General features: G+C 40.9%; 1 protein-coding gene across 1 annotated transcript in view; it reads right to left on the reverse strand.

The window, feature by feature from the left end:
• The window catches only part of LOC121189823 (inositol polyphosphate-5-phosphatase A), a 140,613-nt gene that overhangs the window by 89,528 nt on the left and 29,595 nt on the right, over positions 1–21,490 (reverse strand). Inside the window, exons 2-4 of the mRNA XM_041050290.1 lie at positions 12,225–12,266; positions 754–854; positions 290–377 (exon numbers count right to left, since the gene is read on the reverse strand). Of these exons, the coding sequence (XP_040906224.1) occupies positions 290–377; positions 754–854; positions 12,225–12,266 (231 nt within the window). The remainder of the gene's footprint in view (positions 1–289; positions 378–753; positions 855–12,224; positions 12,267–21,490) is intronic.

The following is a 21,490-nucleotide window of genomic DNA, read 5'->3' on the forward strand; positions in this document are numbered from 1 at the left end:
TTGAAAGCAGACTTCCAGTTTCACAACACTGTGCGATAGTTTTATTAGGTAATGAGTCTGAGTTTATTTGATGCGCACACAGTTTTGGCTGATCAGTCCTGAATAAAATGATGAGATTTATGAAATAACATTAAACCACAAAAGAAAACTTATAATCAAACTCATCGCAAACTTAAAAATCAAGCCAGAATCAAATCACTGTTGAGCCAGTGATTCATAGTTTGAAAGAATCTGAATGTTCTTTCCCGTAGAATGCAAATGCACCGTTCATGTATGAAACAGCACTTACTGTGAAATGCTCCTGGGATTTGTAGTTCTCATCGAGGTAGACGCGAGCTCTGCTGTACTCCTTCATTGCATCACTGGACAACAGCTCTCTGATGGACAGAACACACACACACACACACACACACACACACATATATCAGGAAATATTTATCAAATCCCAGAGTGTGTCTAGCTGAATAACATTTTAAATGACTCACAATTAATTCAATCAAGTTCATATTTATCCTGATCCAAGATTGACACCAGAATGCATATTCTTAAAAAAACGAAACACATTTTTCTGTGCTGACGTACAGCATCGATGCAACCAGTGGGGGGAGCAGTCCGCTCAGTTTAAAACAGACTACTCCCGCCTGCTCCACAAGCCAGCAAATGGGTGTTTCCTCAACAGAGAAACTGATCAGCTATTATCACTATGGTCAAAACAGTTAGTACAAATAACCACATGATGAGCCCAATACTTACTTGACAAAACTATCCACATGTGACATGGACGCCTCATAATTCTTCCCACCCACCTCTTGACAGTGCACTGCCAAGAAGTGAGGCTTATGTGACTGTACTGTCTGTAAGAGAAGAGAGAAAAACAGTTCAGGAAGGAGGGAAAACAGGGACAAACAGCTCCACTGCACTACATTGTACAAGTGAATCCATAACAGCTGTAACAACGCTACAAACAGCCCATTTGCTCATAATAAACAAAACTTAAGCTGAATTATTCAGCCACACGCAAAACCTATACGAGCGTGGCGCCTGGGCCTCTACAATTCTTCCTAACTCAACTCTGTGACATGTTACTATATTTACACAAGACAAAGTGCCTTGCTAATGTAGGCAGAAGGCACTTAGTGAGCTTGTTCCACAAGCGTAACATTGGCCCCTCTTCATCTGCCGTCAGGGATGTGCCTGCAGCTCCGTATGTATGTACAGCAGGGTGTGACAGATGCTCACACGTCACCACGTGTGCTGACACATCACTCACAATAACAGCTCCTTTGCTCCGGGAATATGTCAACGGTGCTTATTAGGATGTGGGCAAGACTCCAGCAAATACAGGCTGTTTTATAAAAAAAAAAAAAAAAACATGAAGTTGTGGTGATGTAAAAATAAACTTGCATGCATATTATGTCCTTCGTGCAAATGAGTGATTCCATACATAAAGTGAGAGTGGTAACATCCACTTCTTTACCAGAGTCACATGACCTCATGTCGCCTTCCTTTAACATTCCCTCTTACACACGCCGAGGTGTTTGTGAGCACCCTGTCAGAGGTGTTCAGGGCGGCTGACCTCTAATGGAAAATCAATACCACTGAGTGATTTACAGCACTCACAAGCACTCACATGCTCGGGCCTACGAACTGTAGGCACAGGCTATACATCAATGTCACCGGATACTTGGGGGGGGTGGCGCTACAAATGGTCCCTGGACCCTGACGTAGCCTTGCTGCTTCACCAGCAGCCCACCTCAGCTCTGCATTACGCTTACTACAGGCCCCAATCAAATAAAAGTAATGTATGGCAATAACACTATGGATTTTCCATCAACCTATGGCTTGTCACTTAGCTCGATGACCCAGCAGCGTGGACCTAGCAGCAGCTCAAACTTGGAAAGATTAGTGGACCTATCAACTCGCACGAGAAAAGGTCACACTCTCAAGGAGCCTGCAACTAATGTCAGGCTCAAATGTGACGTGCGGGACGTGTACGTGTGTGTGCACACACTAACATGCACGTGCTTGTGTTAATCGACTGTATTTTATTTATCTTTCCAGGCTGTAAATTCAGGTCTATGTTGGCAAACAGACAGGTGTAAATTTCATTACCAGAATTACCACATGCTATCAGCCCAAAGCTAAACAGCAACAAGCAGTGACCTTACTTTACACTGCCAAAGCATAAACCTGTGACCAATTTCTAATTAAGTCTACGAGTGTTAACAAGAAATTCTGTTAACATTTGAGTTGAGACATTAACATATCAAATGTTGAACCTATAAACCATGATTTTATGATGGACAACAACAGTAGTGGTCTGTCTAAACAACCCTCAGACAGTGACAGCTGCTGCGGCAGTGGTGAGAAAAGCCTGTCTGGCCGTGCTGACATGACTAACAGAGCGCTGCCATATGGGACCATTTTTCAACCTCACAAGGATGTCAGACACTGATGCGCTTGATATGGAGGTGTCCAGTTTAAGCGTAAGCACTGAATGCAGTCAAAGTGTTAACTTCAGTGTAACAATCGAGCAAAGTGTCAATTACAGAGAAAGTACTGAAATATGTAGAAGATTCAGTTGAAGGTCGAGCAACGAAAGGAGTTGAAACGTCAGTCGACGCGCACTGTAGGTGATAAACTGGCCCGGAAGTGTCAGCTGAAGTGTAAGCAACGAAAGCACTTGAGGTAAAATGTGTTTCAGCAGTGGAGGTTGCTGGACTAAGTCCTAACAACTTGTAATCCTTATTTATGCCAAAGAATATAAATTGGTGTTTAACAGTTTGTTTCATTTTCATGAACTGGTACAAAGGTCAAAAGCTGCACTGTGCACCAGATATCATCTACTAGAAATAAAGAGCCTTTGATGAGGACTAATCAGGAGAGCCTGAGTCCTGTTTCATGGTTCCTATTTGGGGGTGGGAAATAATCGGACAGATCGGAGCAGTTTGAGAGCTGACATATAAGAGGGAGTCTTTGCATTACTATCCAGCACTGGTGCATTCACTGTCTATAGAATTGTATGGGAAATATGGGATTTCGGGATACAATCTGAAGTTATTTTTTTCAATTCAGAGTTATAGAATCAAATTAAAAAGGCTCCCATACACAAATATGTATAGATTGGGTCTTAAAACAAAATATCAACTCAACAAATTATCTGCTGATCCTCAACACTGTGCCTCTGTAATTTACAGATCACAGATCACAAGACTGGATGTGGGGACCTGACACAATCACTGGCCTGTGACAGTCCAGAGAAGTTTCCAATGCAAATTGGCTGTGGGATTATCCAATTCGGTGTGGTGCAATGCAAATCACTGTTTATACTACTGCAGCAGCAATGCTGGATTCCCATTTGACCCAGTCTACTGCATTTGTGGAGGAGGCAAATGACCCTGCTTTGCTTACGTGTAGAAGACTGGAATACCCCGAGAGTCATAAAACAGGATTTGATTGGACTCACTGGTGTGAGAAATAAGGAAATGAGAACCAAAGACTCTGAAACAGCATTAGCTATTGAATGTATCACAGGCCTACACAGTAATAGCAGTTAATAGTTTTGCTTTTCACCTTATTTAGATGCACACGGTCCAATAAAATTTAACCAAGGACTAAACTTAAGTCCCAAGAATTTGCCCACAGCTTGTTCATTGAAAAGAATTCTGGTAACTTGTGATTCCAGCTACTAAGAAATTTTTTTTCCATAAGAGAAGTAAAAATAAATAAATAAATAACTGCAAACTGAGACAGAGCCTGATGGATGTTTCTGCATACTTTCCTGTAATTTGCCGTCTTTGATGTTCATACCAGTTAAGAACAGTAGAAGAAAAAGCTGAATGAGTAATAGCAAAAACTTTGTTTCATTTTATCAGGCTGTACTTGTATGACTAGGTGCTGGCTGCCAGATGTCAATATCTGTTTCTCCACACCCGTAGAACTTTACGATCAGAGGTAGATTCCTGTAAATTGTTTAGATTACATTCTTTCTTCAGCAGAAAGGCGAAGCAGCTCTCTTAGAGAAGAGACCAACATCTGCAGACGTCTTGGTGCAATTCAGTTTGTTTTCACCTGCCTAAATAAACTGAACTGAACAAGTTAACACTGCAGAGTTTGTCTAAACTGCCCCAAACACGCCTGGTATGAAGAGGCCCTGTCAGAAAACACAGCCTCTGCAAAAAGAGAGTTACATCGGGAACACGAGAGGCAGGAGACAGAGTGAGCGCTGTGGCAGGTTTTGTAGTAACTGGTGCAAACATGCCCACGAACTGTGACCGAGGTGTGTCATAAAATAAATAATTTTGTTTCCTCAAGGAATTCCCTCAGTCTGCAGACATGATCGGCTGGGCTGCTCCCTGTAATGAATAACTGAAGGAAACAAGATACAACTGCCACGATTCACAGACAGATACAGACACATACATACTGTATATGTAAAGATACACAGTAGGAGTGCAGGTACCAACAGGGAACCCTGCACAGTAACCTTTGCTGTAGCTGCAGCTCTATAAAAGCCAGTTTGACTGCTTTTATTGTTTATTTTCCAGGATGCTGCAGTGGAACTATGCTGCGGCTCCTTTTGACACATAAAAAAATGAGACAGCTCTTTCCTTACGAGCCTGTGAGCGAGCAGCAGTTGACTGAGTGTGGAATGCATACAGTTGCCTTGGAGCAGCGATGCATGCAGCGTTTCTGGGTGTGAATTGGCAGTGCAAATACAGTGTGAATTGGCGACACCAGTTTCAAGTGTCTTCAAATGTCTCCTGGTGACAGGATGTTCCCGTACGATTAAAGCCACAGTGCAAACTCATTTTATTGGGTGTGCGACCAAAGTTTTCCTGTGTGAAACAGCCTTTGGATTCTTGCCAAGTCAACTCTAGACAGAAGTTGCAACACTATATTAAACATACAATGTGCGTTTCTTTTTCATATCCACTGAGGTTTTTCAGGGAAAAACACATCTTAGTTCATGACCAAACAGCAGGCTAACCGAGGGACCAGAGGACACAGTAAGTGTATTGTGTGTGCAGAAGGGGTCACGATGAGCTAGCGCACCATGGCTGATTGTAGTTAACTCAAGCCGTCACTGCTGGTTGTTCCCAGCCATGCCGAGTTCAGAGTCTGATGCTTCTTTCCATGACGTCAGCCGGCAGCAGCACAGAGCTGGCATGAGTCTACAGGCCTGCCTGGTTCACACAGGGGCACACCTCTCTCTCTCTCTCTCTCTCTCTCTCTCCCTCTCCCCCTACATGCTTTTCTTTCCCTCTTTCTCACTACACACACACACACACACACACATTAGCAGACGTGATACCTTCCTCTAAAGCGTGCAAGCCTACGGCACAATGCAAACAGAATCCCTCAACAGCCGTAACCAGGACATGCTTCTCTACACACACACACGCAGACTGGAATCACCTGGCAATCGACATGTTTTGAAATGCCAGTGGCAGTGATAATTACAAGGAAGAGTAAAGCAAAAGCTGACAAAGGCTCGTGCAGATAAGCAGATGTTTTTTATCTGTATTTTCTAACTTCTCTTAACTTAACTAGCTGTTACAGTCTCAGATGAGGGGAAATTCTTTTGACATAATGAGGCCATTTTAATAAACTGGAATGGATGGCCTGAGAGTAATCATAAAATCTACTAGAACTGGACATTAAGGCTGTCACGCATCAGTTTCAAAGATTGGTAGCAGGGACCTTTGAGGCATATTTTATTTGCTGGCACTGGTTAGAAGGCATTCAGATTTGTTGATTGCAGCCAGTCAGGTTCCAGGAATGCTACCTGTCCACTGTGTTGATAAACCACAAGGAAATATGAACATGTATATGGCCAAAAGCTGTTTCAGTAAAGATATCAACACACTGACAGCTATCAGAGCTATTTTATTGTAATTTCTTATTTTTAAATGGCTGTTTTGCATCTATTTCTGAGACTTTTCTCAGGTGTACTACAGCACACCTCTAAAGTGATGCTGCTGCATTTGATCTTCAGTGTTTTGTTTCAGAGAGGCCATAAAAATCAAGTCCAAGTTTTCCAGCCAGAACCTCAGACCAGCATTTTTCTCTTCACATTCCTCTCTCTACAGTAGGAGACACTATAGGACAATATACCGAACACTTTATAAACCATAAGGCTGTGAAGCAGACTTCATTTCCTGCAAAGCTAATCAGCTGTTATATAAATCTTATTTCAACTGAGTTGGTTTTAATAACTGTAGTTTGTGAGTCAAAGTGAAATTAAAATTCATTTTAATTCATTTTTACTTGTGGAATTTGACCAAAATAACGATTACCACAAAAGAAGAAGAAATATCTGTAGTTTATTATAGTACTACAGTTCAACAGACACAGGAATGAGCCATTTCTTTAGCCTCATTCTTGACTTAAGTACTTCCCTACATTACCCCATGTGGTGATTTAAATCATTTGGTAATGTACAAAGTGCTGAGGTTACCTGCCGCTGTGAGTTTTGACAGTCATTTATCATTTATCACCACCACAACTGGACAATGAAAGAAACACAGCTAAGACCCCCTTCATACAAAACGCATACAAACCCTACACTCAGTGCGTAGGAGCTGTCAATGACTCAGCAGGTAATGAAGCAAGATGAACACAAAGTGGCAATCAGTACTAACTAGCTAGGCTAGGCTAACTCTACCACCTTCCGAGTGGAAGCCAGTTAGCCTAACTTGCTAGCTTTCACTTTCTGAGTGGACCAGTTAAACTTTGCAGCTCAACAGATCCTCAAGACGTCTTAAATCACTAATGGTTGATAACCAGTGCTATGAGGGCTTGCTGATAAAGGGGAAAACACCTTATATCAATAGTTTTACTTGACTATACATTGCTATGATGTTCTCCAGTCAGTAGCACAACACTGAAGTTTACCACGTGTCTGGGTCTGCCAGCCCTCAGATGTCAGACAACCGCTGTCATGGAAAACACCCACCGGTAGATTTGAAACTTAGACACCATTTCTTTAAAATATGTCCAAACAGGGTTTTATCCTCTCTTGAATAAAGGAATGTTACACACAAATGCTATGATTATTATTATTGGTTATATTTCCTTACACAAAAAGTGAGAAAAACTTAAATATTAAGGTAGGCCTCATGTCGGTTCACTGTGTAGTACTGTACTGTGTAGCTGTGTGAGCTAGTGAATAATAAATATTGAATTAGGATTCAGAATCAACGTGATACACACTGTTACATAATTGGGATCAGGATCATGTAGGAAAGTAATATCAGGACTTTCCTAAGTGGAATGCAGGATTTGGTTTTGTGTAAATACCAGTACACGCACAATATCATCTATATTTAGATTCCCTTAAGTGAAAGTGAGTAGACGTCATGACGCCAGTTGCAATATGTTTCAGCTCTTAGGAAAATAATTGCTGTTGATTTGAGGTAACTTAATGGAACTTATTGGTCTGGTAATAACCAGGAAACCTAATCATGCACTCAGTATCCATTTCTTGGTTAAAAGCCCTGCATCGTATTTCATCTGTATAATGTTTATTACATTTATTTGAGGAAATTCATTAGTCCCAGATGAGGCAGTTCATCACTACTATCATCTGACTGCAAATGCACTGCAATAAAACATTTGCAATAACTGCTATTGGTCTAGATAGCAGTTATTGCAAAGTACTGTTCCAAAATTATTTTAGTGATTATCTGAATATTATATTTTTAGACGAGAAGTATATATTTTTTTTGCCAGTGAAAATATTTGAATATGACACAGACAGTATTCTTGTTCACAGTTTGAGGTTAAACAAAATGACGACAAGTCAGGCAAGTGTATGTGTGTTCAGGGTGAGTCTGGAATATTTTCTTTCCCAGCCAGTGCTTCCTAGGAATGGTAAATAAAATTGTGTGTGTTTTCTCAAACAGTGTTTGAGTTGTCGTTTTATTTACTTAGTTGACATAGTGGACTGAACTGACCACTTTTTCCAGCTAAGCCCCAACCACTGTATATACACTATATACAGAGAAACAGTGGAGGCAGTAGCAGATAGAAAATAGCAGGGGAGCTGTTCAAAGCTGAAAAGTGCTTCGTGTGTGCACAAATGCAGGCACAAAGAGGAACACAAAATAGCTTAGACAAGCAGCTACGAAAAGCATCACGTTTGAAATATGACTGCATTTGTTACACATATTGAGTCTAATAGAATATGTTTTTGCATGTATCCTCATTGAAGAGTCCTGATATCCAGTGTGAACTGTGGGGCCTTATATACACAGCTAAACTATGTCCAGTCAATTCAATTTGCCACAAGTGGACTCCAAGTTCTAGCCACATTTCAGCATACCTATATCTGACTACAGTGCCTTTGTAAATAAGATATTTCAGTTTTTAAATTTTTAAAACATGCTTTCACTTTATCATTACATATTATTAAGAGTGTACTGATGGGCAAAAATGAAAGGGTGTGAAGGGGCCTGAAAACTGTGAGGCCAGCGTACCTATGCCCCGACAGAAGTGTTGAGAATGAGCCTGAAAGCTGGGGGAAAAAATGGTCGCAGCTGAAATATTTGTGGTAATTTGCAGTCAGCCAGTCACATTTTTGCACTGCTTTGTTTCTTCATAAATGTAGCTTCATTCAGGGAATTCAAAAGGAATGGAAAGTGCAAAACCTTCCCATAACTAACCTTTCACAGACTCTTTGAGCAAAATACTCTTCACGGCACTGTGGAGTTTATTCTTTCATTGATCTATAAGCTCACGGCTCAGAACTGTGGAGTCATGACTGGAAAATAACTGTCAGGGTCATACGCGGTTATTCCAGGATACTTCTACATAATGAACTATAAACTGTGACTGTAAAACTGCTGTAAGTCAAACCACTTCCTGGTGATAAAAACTACCCAGAGCCTTAACTGTTTTGTTATGCTGTGAAAATATGTCATCCTATACTCACATTTCCCTCCTCTTGCTCTGCTGCTTCTCTGAAATAAATCCTTTCTCTCACCTGAAGCATCCCAGCTTGATGTAGCTGACTGTGTTTGTTTGTACTGTATAGGTGTTTGACCTGGGCTCTACCCAGGCAGGATCCTTCTCCTGTTTGCTGCATAGCCAGGATATTGGCACTGCATCACCAGGCTGCAGACTTTCATGGCTCTAATTCCCCTTGGTCGGCACTGACACTCTAATCATTGCTGTCAGGCTATTTAGCCTAACAGCAGTGTTGTGTAACGCTATATGAATTTCTCAATTCTGGCCATTATTACTGATGAATTTGGAGATATGACTAATTTCATTTTGCGTCTCTCTTTCTCTCTCTCTCTTCCTCAGAGTTTTTCCGTGGGGATCTTTCATTATCTATATTCTTGAGTTTCTGTCTGACTTTCCTTTTGTGTTGTCTATCTGTTCATTTATCAGATGCTGCCACATTTGACTTTGATGGCATTGCACCAACATCTATATGGAGGGTTCGATACTAGTGTAGTAACGTTGGTGGACTGAGATTTGAGTTCACCAAAAGTGAAAGCAAATATAAACTAGATTGTAAAATACTGCAGCTATTGTGCACATTTTTCCATTTTTCAAAAGAGGATGTATTTATGGAAACAGTGTCTAAGCTTCAGGCCTCTGGGCAGGCATTTCCCATTTACTGACATTTCAGGGCTGGCGTTGTTAGGAGACACACTGTAAACTTCAGTGGTGCCATGCCATCTTTTAATTCTGAAGCATATCATATTTATTTATTTATGTAGGTATATTTTTTCTATTTTTTTTACAGCAGCTATTTTGTTGTTTCTTAGTTATTCTACCTTATTTAAATCTTGTTCTGGCCATATTGGCCTCTTACTTATATCCCACTCTCACTTACTGTACTTTATCCCTGCTGTTGCTAAATGCAATTTCCCCACTGAGGGACTAATAAAGGATTCTCTTATGCTGACTAGAGAAAGTCCTAGTCCTGTAGCCTAAAAACGCTGACCTTTTTGTCCCCTTTTTCATCAAGCACACATGATTAGCTTTTGACCAATAGCAGTTTAAGACAGCCATCCATCCATCCTTTACAACATTCAACATGAGAGAGGACCTGTTGTGCTGTTAAGTTTGGAGACACTCAAAATGTGGAAGCAAGCAAGCTCTTAGCCTGATGGTACTTTTTGTTCGTATTATTTCAACACATGCTGAGTCACTGGCAGCTCCAGAGGACGGTTGGTAGCTAGCTTTTTACCTCTCCTTCCTAGTTGTGGGTCTAGTTGTGGTGACATGAAATGACCAGACTGTCAGAATTCACAGCAACAGGTGGTCAGTTGTCAGCTGGAATCAAATATTCACACACGTTGAGGAAAATATATAAAATAAAAATAAAACTCCCAGTGTAAAAACAGCTCAAACAGACATACTAAAGAGCATAAATTGGCCAAATAAGTCAAAACAAGCCCAGAGGATATAAATAATAATTTATTAGTAAAACTGCATTTTAGATTTTGTTTCTTTCAACTGTTTAACTGCTCCAGTGTATAAATATTCCCTGTGCAAGTGGCATTTTCATGAAAACATTTTGCACAATATATTTGTGAGCTGCAGTTACCTTTTCACAACCACATCAGAGTTGTAAAGAAAAATCCTGGTTACCATGGCAAAACTATCAGTGTCTCTCTCTCCCTCTCTCTCTCTTCTCTCTCTGTCTGTAGCTCTCAGACAGTAGTTAGAGCTCTAGCTGCCTCACTTCCCTTACCCCAGTGGAAAGAGTTGTGGTTAGTCAGAGGTTCCTATGTAGATGAAAAGGTAAGATATGAAACATGACTGTGCTCGAGCTTTGGCTTTCTGAAAAAACAACGCATGTAGAAGGGTGAAAATAAGGTGAATAAGATCACAGCACCTTAACCAAACATTAGTCTGCAATTTAAAAAAAAAAAGACTGGCACAGAGGAGAGGTTGTTTATGAAAAGATATAAGTAAATAATTTTTTTTTACAGCATGCACTGAAGCTTTTCAAAAAGCAAGTGCATCATGGGTTACAGCAGATTTTCTCTTTGCACAATAGATGTTGGAGCTATAGCAAGCACAAGCCTTGACTTGACTTAATTTACAGATCCTGCCTCTGAAAAGAAAATCACGTGAAATAGCCTGAGGGCTTTTTTTTTTTGGTCACAGTCCCATGACAACACTTGAAGCTATAGAAACACATGCCAGCCCTGCTGTGTCGACAGCACATCATCCACTGTACAACTACTCAGGGCTGGGAGAAACGAACCAAAACCACTATCTCAGAGGAAGAGTTACCTTCCCTGTCTGACAATATAGAGCTGCAAAATATGTAAATGAGAAAATAAATAGCTTATATTAAATCAAAATAAGCCTGTCTCTAAAAATGCTCTCAACAACAATAACAGACTAATTAAAATAGAGTACAATTACAAGTTTTCCTTTCCTGCTTAAGGAAACACACAACTGTGCAAAGTAAAAATGTACAGTAAAAATGTAAACAGAACTGCTAATTGGATCTTTTAATTCTGAAGCATCTCCAAATAAAAGAATCACTGTTTTCCTTCTCATAAATCAGGTTTGAGACTTTACTTGTGGTGCCTATAGATACTCATGCAGTTTAGAGGGCAAGCCAGGACATTTTCTGTAGCTACAATTTACTGATGTCCCTTGAACACCTCACATGGAGACTGATCTGTAGATGCTACAATTTACAGATGTTTCCTAAATGCCTCTCAGTTACTGCAGCACACACAGCTCAGACAGGTGTGTGGCCAAAAGTCAGGAGAAAACAGGAGGTGTTATATAAATAAGGTGTGCTAATAATTTTCCTAAGCTGAAACTGAGTGATTTCCTGGGTGTGCCACCCAAGCAGAACCCTGTGCATGGGAAACGACGGGCCTTCTTCGGCGTTGTGTCTCCCTCCACAGAGAGCGTATGAGGCCGGGTTAGAGAGCAGAAAGGAGGCAGCATTGCGCAGAGTGTGAGAAAGGGGAGATGCACATACCGGCACAGCTTCATGGAAGAAATGGGGGTTTGTCACGCAACATCACACTGTATAGATATAAGCAGTGCTGTCTCATCCTATATCTCATTTGAAAATATATTGATATACCTTAAAAATTTGGTTATATATCTCCAAGCCCTACTACTACTGTAGCAAATCAGTGAGGGATGACATGGAAAATTAAGCAGATTAAAATTATGATAACATACGATGCAATGGCAGAAGCTGTGGGGTAAGGCAGTATTGTATCACTTACCTGGTAAAACTCCCTCAGCCATGTTTTCTGTAGATTTTCAGGCTGGAAGAAAAAAAAGACGAGCTGTTAGTAACATCATTAAGTATTTCCAGACAACATCACAGATGCAGTGTGTTTCTCAGGGTGTTTTAACTTGTTTCAGATGCCAGATGCGTTGCACTATGTCACGTAACTTGCCAGTCAAACATGCCAAACTGAAATCTGGACACAGTCTTGTTAGACTCAACTCTGAAGTTCGATGTCTAAAGGTTTATCTTGATCAACAACAAAAACACTTCAGTGTTTGAGTAAGGCATAAAGATATATGTAAAACACATGTTAAACCATGTACTGTTCATACATTTACTGGCAGGAAGTTGCCTCACTCCAGCTACAGTACCCTTCCCTCAGGGTCACGAATCATGTTCTCCAGGGAACTGTCAAGCCTCCTGCCATCGCTGCCTCCCTCTCTCACCTTCTTTCTGTATCTGTCATTCCCCCCCTCTCTCTTTCTCTCACTCTCCTCCACTTTAAAAGGATATTCCCAGACCTGGACTTCATTTGGTTTGTGCACTGGAAACAGGGCCCTGGGCAGTCTACCATTTAAGGACAGATCTCCCTATGTCGATAACTAGGTCTGATGAACAGCTCTGTGTGTGTGTGTGTGTGTGTGTGTGTGTGTGTGTCTGTGCCCTAACAAGACTAGTCTATAATAAGAATATACAAGGGATCAGCAGACTCTGTTGGTATCTGTAACAAAGCCCTAATGTATTACAGAGGTGGGTAGAGTATCCTTGAATGACATCTGGACACAAAGCACACCAAAGGCTTCATCTCCATGACAACTCAATCATCAAACATCCTTAATTTTTTAATATTACTAACTTCTACTCTAAGATTTTGTCTTTATTTTACACAGAAATTTACAAAGAAAAGATTCTTACTGCAGTTTAAACAAGGATTTATATCAATAGCACCATCAGCTTGACCAACATTTGATGTCTGATAAATTAGTGTTAGACATCACCGACCCAAAAATGTAGGACGTTTTCCTCTATCACTCTACTTTAGTCAGATCTAAATACATTTAATGAGGGAAAAACCATTGAAAATGCAGCTTTTCAAACCAGAGATTACCTTTCTCATAGCATGCATAATTGTAGCCAACATTCTGAATGAATTATAAAATATATCATTCATTTTTTTACATGTTTTTTTTTTTTAACATCACAGAAGCAATTAATCTCACAAATGTATTTTAGGAAAACTGGTTAACAGCACAGATTATTCAGGTGGGGTCCAGCATGTATGAGTTAAAAACAGTGCACCTGCACATATTAAACACTAATGTACACACAGATTAATAAATGCAATCAAGAGCCTCCTCTCTCCTACTTTGTGTTTGTATTTTCATAAGTATTTGTGTTATTTATTTATATGTGTGCCTTGAAGCCGGGAATCTCTGCAAACTTTTTGTTTGTTATGTTATGTTATGTTCGCATAATGACAATAAAGACTATTTAATCTTGAATCTCCTATAGGCTATATGTTGACATTTCCATGGGCACCTAAATGTCTCAAGACCTAGCAAGTGCGTGTGTTTCTGTGTGTGTCTGTGTGTGTGTGCACCATCGTCCCCAGCTTCAGCCAGATCAGACAGAGCACAGGTCTATATAAGGACATAAGCACTGGACCTTGTCATTAGTCACATGGATGGAGGAAGAGAAAAAGAGAGTGAGACAGAGACAGACACACAGGGGAACAGAAAGGTTCAAACCAGAGAACTGCCACCTGACCATCCCAGTAATGTTGTAAAGGGCCGAACACAGACATAAGTTTACATTTACAGGTCAGACTGGGGGTGAAAGTCGCTGCTGTTTTACCGTGCGCCTGCTGGGGTCTCTGACTTGGTGGTTTACTGGCACACAGCACACCAAAACCACATCTGTAATATGTTTCTGTGTGTGTCTGAAATCCAGACCCTAATCCTGTGAAGTGTGGATTCCAGTGATAGCACCATCCAGTAACGTGACAGCCCTTGACGAATCATTCAGATATTTTTAGCTCTTTCCATTGGTTGTTTCTCCGAGGACCACTGTTAGCCGCGCTCACTGCAATTTCAAAGGTTTCCTGTGTATCACACTCATATCACACACACACACACACACTCGGCAGCACAAAGGGTGCAAGGGCAACGAATTGAACCTCTCAAAAATCTCCCTGCAAGTCCACAAGTGGACTTTGCTTGAAACAAAGCAGTAGACACCTGCTTGACGGTGGGGTGACCATGGTAATGAGGCAATAAAACCATACCGTTGACAGTTTTATAAACAAGTCTTAAAGTATCTCATCTGGGGAATACGTGTCCCAGATCAACTTGACGTGGAGCAGAGAGTGGAAAGAATACAGCCACAGCGGCTCGGTCGTGTAGAGATTCATCCAGAGATTTTCTAGAGCGCTCAGATTTAGGCTGACCCAGCTCCGATGTGCAGTGGAGACGTGTGATGATTCTGGGGAACAGATGCCGGCCTTGCCAGGGCAGCTCAGAGGGACCCTTGGAGGCCTGAGCCCTGGAGAGAAAGTGGGCTAATAGCGAAAGGGAAAGGGAGGTCGAACAGAGTCTATATCTGTAGCCGCGGCACTTTGCCACCCGCCCTCAGTGAATCAGAAGTTAATTTGCAGTTAATTAGAAAGTGGGGCTGTACTGTTGGAGAAGTAAAAATAAACTCATACCCTCCCAAACCTCTCCTCCACATACACCTCCTCTTCCTCCACTGGCACTTGCTTAGTTCTCTCCACCTCCTCTCTCTTCTTTGCCGGTGCTCTCTGTTTTGTCAGTCGATGGCCTACTTCTCAGACAGCGTGGGGAACTAAGAGACTCGGCTTGGGGGTTTTAGTGGAAATCTATTTGACATCCCAGCCATTAGAAAGGTAGATGTGAAGTGTCCTTGCATTCTTGATGAGCATATCAGCAAAGCCTCAGTTATGGACAAAATGCAGAAATAAAGAAACCTGCAGTCCATTGGGTTGTATTTGAATTTTTTCAATTCTATCAAGTGAATGACCTTGAATGGATTTTTCAAAATATTACTTGTGTTTTCGGAGACATTTTCAGTACACATCATGTATCTGAAAGGGTCCGTTCACCCAAACTACAAAAAATATTTAAATACATATTTTAATTTATTACAGTTTGTCTCAATTGCTTTGGCACAATTCTTAAATGATAATGAATGTTTTTAAAACATGTGCAAACCTCCAAACCACTGGGCACTTGCTCACAACACATTTGAATTTGTCATTCATTTAAACAAATTGCAAATGTTTTAGCACATCTATGCAAAAGACTAAGTATAATTATCTACAGTTCTAAACTACCAACTGAATATACATTTTCTATTTAGCAGACAGGTGCCACTCATGAGAAAGGATTTTCCAAAACATATTTATAGAGCTTGACCACAACACAAGAACTAAAATTGATAAACATGGAGGAAGCTGACCAGGTAAATAAAAAAAATAAAAGTAATGGAAGGTGTGTGATCATTGGCTTTAAGATCAAACATCTCTGCTTGTTTGCAACGGACGCTGCTTCTGATGATATCACAGCTGAGCACTGCAGGTACAATGGCTGCAGCATGATGCCAGAAGATTGACCAACCGTGGTCCAGCGACACATTTCTGAATGTCCCTGAATGAGTGACAGTGATGAGGTTACACAATTGATTGTCCGGACAAATGTCGGAGTTCCCCACTGGCTTTTGCTCTTTCAAAATGATTTAGTGCAAACAGTTTCTATTACATCATCGGGGGGCGTTTACAGGCAGTGTTGCCAACTTACTAACTTATTAATTTTTTTATTTTTCAGTCTCCTTTAGCAACTTTTTCTCAAAAAAAAAGCTCCTAGCCACAAACCCAGCAACATCTTGGACAAACCTTCACTACTTTCCATAGAAGAGAGTCACCAGCAGTCAGGCTTTCCCTCCACAGTCACATCTCTCTGTGGGCCACACTCAAATGACCACACAGCAGCTGACGTTGATTTGACGTTCTCTCTGAGTGATCACTTTACAATATAGATGAAATCACAACTTTTGTGTATGATGATTTTGTCAGACGGCATTGTGGTTATAAAATCAGGATTTTAGCAGAGTAGCAGCTTGGAAATGGTTTGACAGTGACTGCTGCATGTACCTTAATGGGCTGTGTTTCAGTTACTATTTCTTTTTTTTCCCATTGTCTGACAACAGAAAAACATGTAAATGAATACAGCTTTATTGAGAATTCAGCTGTATTAAATTACTGTATATGTGAGCATAGAGAGAAGCACACAGACAAAGGGAGGTCCAGTCATATATTAGGTTTTGATCTAGGCTTGTTGCATTATATTATGCTGTGTAAGACTTTTGTTTGCTGCGGTGTAAGACAGTAACTTTATGTAAATAAAAATACAGTAACAATTTCCATGGACGTGTGAGCGCAATATGTAATGTAAAACCTGGTGCTGTTGAAATCTGCATCTGCAGAGAATCCAAAACGGTTTCATACACAACAGTATTCAGTTAGACAAACACAACATTCTGATACAGTGGAAAAACAGGACAAGACTGGATCTAAGGAACATTTCCAGGATCCACTGCCATACTGACAAAACATCACCACCGCTGTTTACACAGCGCCAAAGGAACTTTTCATTTTGAGGGCACTGACTTTTTACATGAGACAATAACTTTGTTTTAAAGCATGAGTTACATGCTTTGGGTGAGTTATAACCTTTTGCATGTGAGCTATGGTGTTGTGCTCTACCTGTTTATACTGCAAGCTTCAAGAATGTTAATACTGATTCAAGAAATGAGCCAAAACTACTGAGAAAAACTGCAATATATTTAATATTCACTTACCCATAATAGTGTCAAGAAAGGCAGATATTTTTTCTACTGTGCTCTAAATCCTGACGGTTTCTTACTGCGCAGTGGTAACCATTGCTCTCTTGCTTCAGTCTGGCATCATAGTTGACGTAGCTCTGCTGGGTAAAAACAGTAAGGTGACACTGTTGACCACAGAGCCTCAGAGGTCGTGGCCTTAAGTGTCCTTCCCCTTGTGGCTCCTCAGTGAGGAACTCTTTGGTTAATACTGTAGCAGCATCCCCCAGCCCAGCTGGGTATTACAGCAGCCATCTAAACTGAGATCGGATGGGGAAATTACGTCAAGGCCGGTCCCGTTCAAAACCCCTTTGGCGATCTTCTGGGAACACATGGCCACCACATGAGTTTCCTCCATTTCCACCCACTCTTCTTTCTCCAACTAATCCTCACTGTGTTTTCTCTTGGCCTCTGATTCAACTACAATATTATTATTTTCATTAGGTTCTGCTGATCTCTAGGTTTGTCCATCCTCCTTGTCTCTGCTGGCTGTTATTTTGCTTCATCCTTCTCCACGATTGTGCTGTTCTCCCATTCCTCCCCCTAAGTGTACTCAGCTCTCACTTTCTCAGACCACACCAGCATGAGGTTACAGAAATACTGTTATAAAAACTTTGCTCTGCAGCATGCAACCTCCATAACTGAAAAGAAGTGGAGTGGAGATGAGGAGTCTTAAAAAAGCAACGGTTGCTTGGTTACACCTGGCACTAATACCAGACACACAGGTCTACCACTGAAAAGAGCTGCGCTGAGGTACAACTTATTAACCGAGGTACAGTATAGTACAGCTCTAATGTGGTTCATCTGCATCTGACACACATACACGTGGAGCTCACTCTAAAGCGAATCAGACTGAAAATAGAACAATATCCAGCACATGTCCTCAAGTTTCTTTGAAGGACATGTTAACATCATGTAACATACATGTACATGTAAATGCATGTGGTGGATGCTTTAATCTGGAGAGCCTGACGCACAGGTTTGAATGATGTGGGCTGATGAAGAACATTTCTGAATGGAAGCTGCCAAAGGCTGAAATTCAATGCCAACACTGAATACTACACAAAATACAGCAACGAGGAGGAAAACGTTCAAGGATGTTTGTTTACAATTTAATTAAAATTATCCATCACTTTAAATTAAAGGGACACTGCACAGATTTTACTGATGGAAAACTAGCTTTGTCAGACCGAACATTTGCAAATTAAGTCAGTTTGAGCTTGGAGACAAATTTATAAAAGAAAGCCTGCATTTCAAAGTGAAAGCACAGAGCTGGAAATATGTGGGAATTTATGCAAATTTCACTGTGGGATATGTAAGATTCATTGTTTATGGAGCTTAATCCTTGCTAGGGACTGAAAGTCCGTGCTTCAGTTCTTTTTTTTTTTATTTGTCTCTTGTAAGTCCCACAAGATTTTGGAACTGCAATACTTAATCAGTGGAGCTGCCTTTACGATCGAGATGACCCACGTGACAAATGATTGATTCTACAAAGAAGCTAAAAGGCTCAATAAAGCTGAGAGGAACTGCAGAGTCAAGTGATAATTCTCTTGAGACACACACACACACACACACACACAGCCATGTGATCCACTATTGACTATAGCAGCTTTAATGTTTTGGTAGGGGTTCCTGAGCAGCAACCAAAAGTGCAAAAGCAGATCCAACACGCTCTGCATTCAGTTTAGTTTTCTGTTGTTTGTTCTGAGGCAGTGTGTCTCACCTCCTATAATCAAAACATATCAAAGACACCTTGTGACTTTGACTGATTGGCCTTCCAGAGAACCGAACAATTATCAGCCTTTCAAGCAAATACTGGGCAAGTCATGTCCAATTTGAGTAGACAAACTAAGCATGATAAGAGGAAAGGGAGCCTTTTTTCATATCCACCTCATTTGCTTTGCAAAATGAGAGAATAAATCAGTGACAGCTTTTACTACCAGGAAGGCTTGGAATGATTCCCTAAACAACCACAGCTCATGGAAACGTCTTTTCAAAGACAATCCCTTCACTGCTTTGTTATTGTTTCATGCTCAACTGAATCACACCCACCACTTCTTAATTGTGGGACTTAATTTTCTCGTATCCAATGCAAACCAAATGATAATCTACAAAGAGATGTACAGTAATGGCAGCCTTGTTTTTTCTGACCCTCATGGCACGGCTCCTTGAGCATGGGCAGTGTGTGTGTGTGTGTGTGTGTGTGTGTGTGTGTGTGTGTGTGTGTGTGTGTGTGTGTGTGTGTGTGTGTGTTGACAGACTGTTAGAAAGGAGGTTACTGGCTTTCAGGGGTGTGGGCAGCTGACTAAAAATACCCTGCCTAGATGGAGGCCATTGACTGAGGGAGGGAATGTGAGGAAGGAGAGCAGCTGGAGAATCAGCAGGGGAATCAGTTGATTGGCTGGCTCCGCATCCTTCAACAGGTTGCCGCCGATGTCACTTTCCCTAACAACTCTCCTTCACAGCTGCTCAGTGGAGACCGGATGACGCGGAGGTGTGTCCCCTCAGTGTTTTATGTAACTCCACATCAAAGAGGCTCATTATGGAATTAATTAGAGCAAACCCGCACTGAGGAAACGCTGAATTAGACCTAGGCTGGCTCCTGAGAGATATCTTCATCCTTTCGGATGAAGGTACGGAGGAGGTGTGGAGGAGGATTAAGGCGTCAGTATGCTTCAGACAAAGTGTTTGTTGGATCATTAAGTTGTGTCTGAAACCCCACTAGGTCCACACCTTTTTTTAACTTTCAGAAACAGACCACCTGATGAGCACGCCCACCTGTGTTTAGGTGAGAAAGTACGCAGCATAAGAACTTCTCTTACTTCACACAATTTCTACTGCCACTTTTTTGTGAGTACAAATGGGTGCAACACCGTGAACGTCTTCAACAAGAGACTGTCCAGAAATGTGCACTGTGTCCGCATTTAAACAATTATCATGTCTCCCCCTCTCTCTGTAGTCAACTTCCAAATTTTGAAATAAATTTAACCAAAGTACTGGAAAATCGGTAAAAGAAAATGAGAATTAATGTGTGTTTCCATCTGCTACTGTTATTTAAATATTAGGAGTTGGTTCATGCAGATAAACAGCTGATGATGCTAACTCTCCAGTCAGCTGTCATTAAACTACTGCAGAAGCAAAGGGAGCAACAAGATGGCATTGTTAAAAGGAAAACTTGACAGAATATGTGTGTTTCATGTATTTATATGTGTGAGGTTATAGTTTCCTTATAACTCTACGCAGATCTGATGTCTCTTTTTGTCTCTTCAGTGATGTTAAAGTCACATCCTTCATGTATGACATGATTTGCAAAGTCTGTTTTCACATTTTGCTTTTAAAGATACACAGTTTTTCACCTCGGCCAGGCACGGTAAACATTTTTGCCACGTTTTTTCACCCTGCCTTATATTAGAGCCTTTGGTATAGCTACAAACAGTCTTCCCGGACATGACTCAAAGAACATTGGCATTGACAATGTCCTCCCCCTTCATTACAGTGTGGGATTTTATGCAACTGACTAATACTATGCTGCCTGTTTAGAGGAACCCCAAAAAGAGCAACTTAACACCCCCTTAGCTATGCTGACCTCCAACTTGCTGCAGTGATGTCAAAATGTACTCCAGGGAAACCACAATGGAAACTTAAAGAAGAGACTGGTTTCGGTTTAGTCTCAGGTTGACTCAGGTCAAATTCCCAGAATATGAATTTGGGGCCTTGTCTCCAAAAAGATCACCGTTCAGTTCCTGAGAAACAACACCAAACCTATCACACCGCTCCGAACAATACGATCTGTGCAGTGACAGCTGCATTTCAGCACCCAGCTGCAATCTAAATCTGTGAGTGAGTGCTACCTCAGTGTTTTATCTTATGATTTTTTTAATTTAGTAAGTATCCAAAACCAAATAATAATGCTTACTTCTGTTTGGTTGTGCTTTAATGTTTAACCACCAAATATCGAGTGTGTGTGTGTTCTTGCCAATGCATGCTGGGACAGATTCGAGGCCCCCACCCCACCCAACCCACCCAACCCTGAACAGAAAGATGAAGAATGGATGGTGGAGTATTTGGCTCTCAGTGATGTGGTAAAAGCTCATCTACTCTACTATGAAAAGATTCTGGAGAAAACTTTTTTTTTTTAAATTGTAATGGTACAAAACATCATCATTGCATGAACAACCATCAGAGGATGAGCTCTGAGAGAGGCAAGCTGAGAGTGGATACTGTTGTTTTAATTATGACAGTTATTTATGCAATTATTCTGTTCAGATTGTAATACTAAGAACACAGCTCAAAGAGCTTTATATAAGCAATGAAAAAAAGAGAAACAGAAGCAGACACACAGTATAGACTTGGCATGAACTGAAT

This window comes from Toxotes jaculatrix, chromosome 11 (genome assembly GCF_017976425.1).
Source record: "Toxotes jaculatrix isolate fToxJac2 chromosome 11, fToxJac2.pri, whole genome shotgun sequence".
Taxonomy (NCBI): domain Eukaryota; kingdom Metazoa; phylum Chordata; class Actinopteri; family Toxotidae; genus Toxotes; species Toxotes jaculatrix.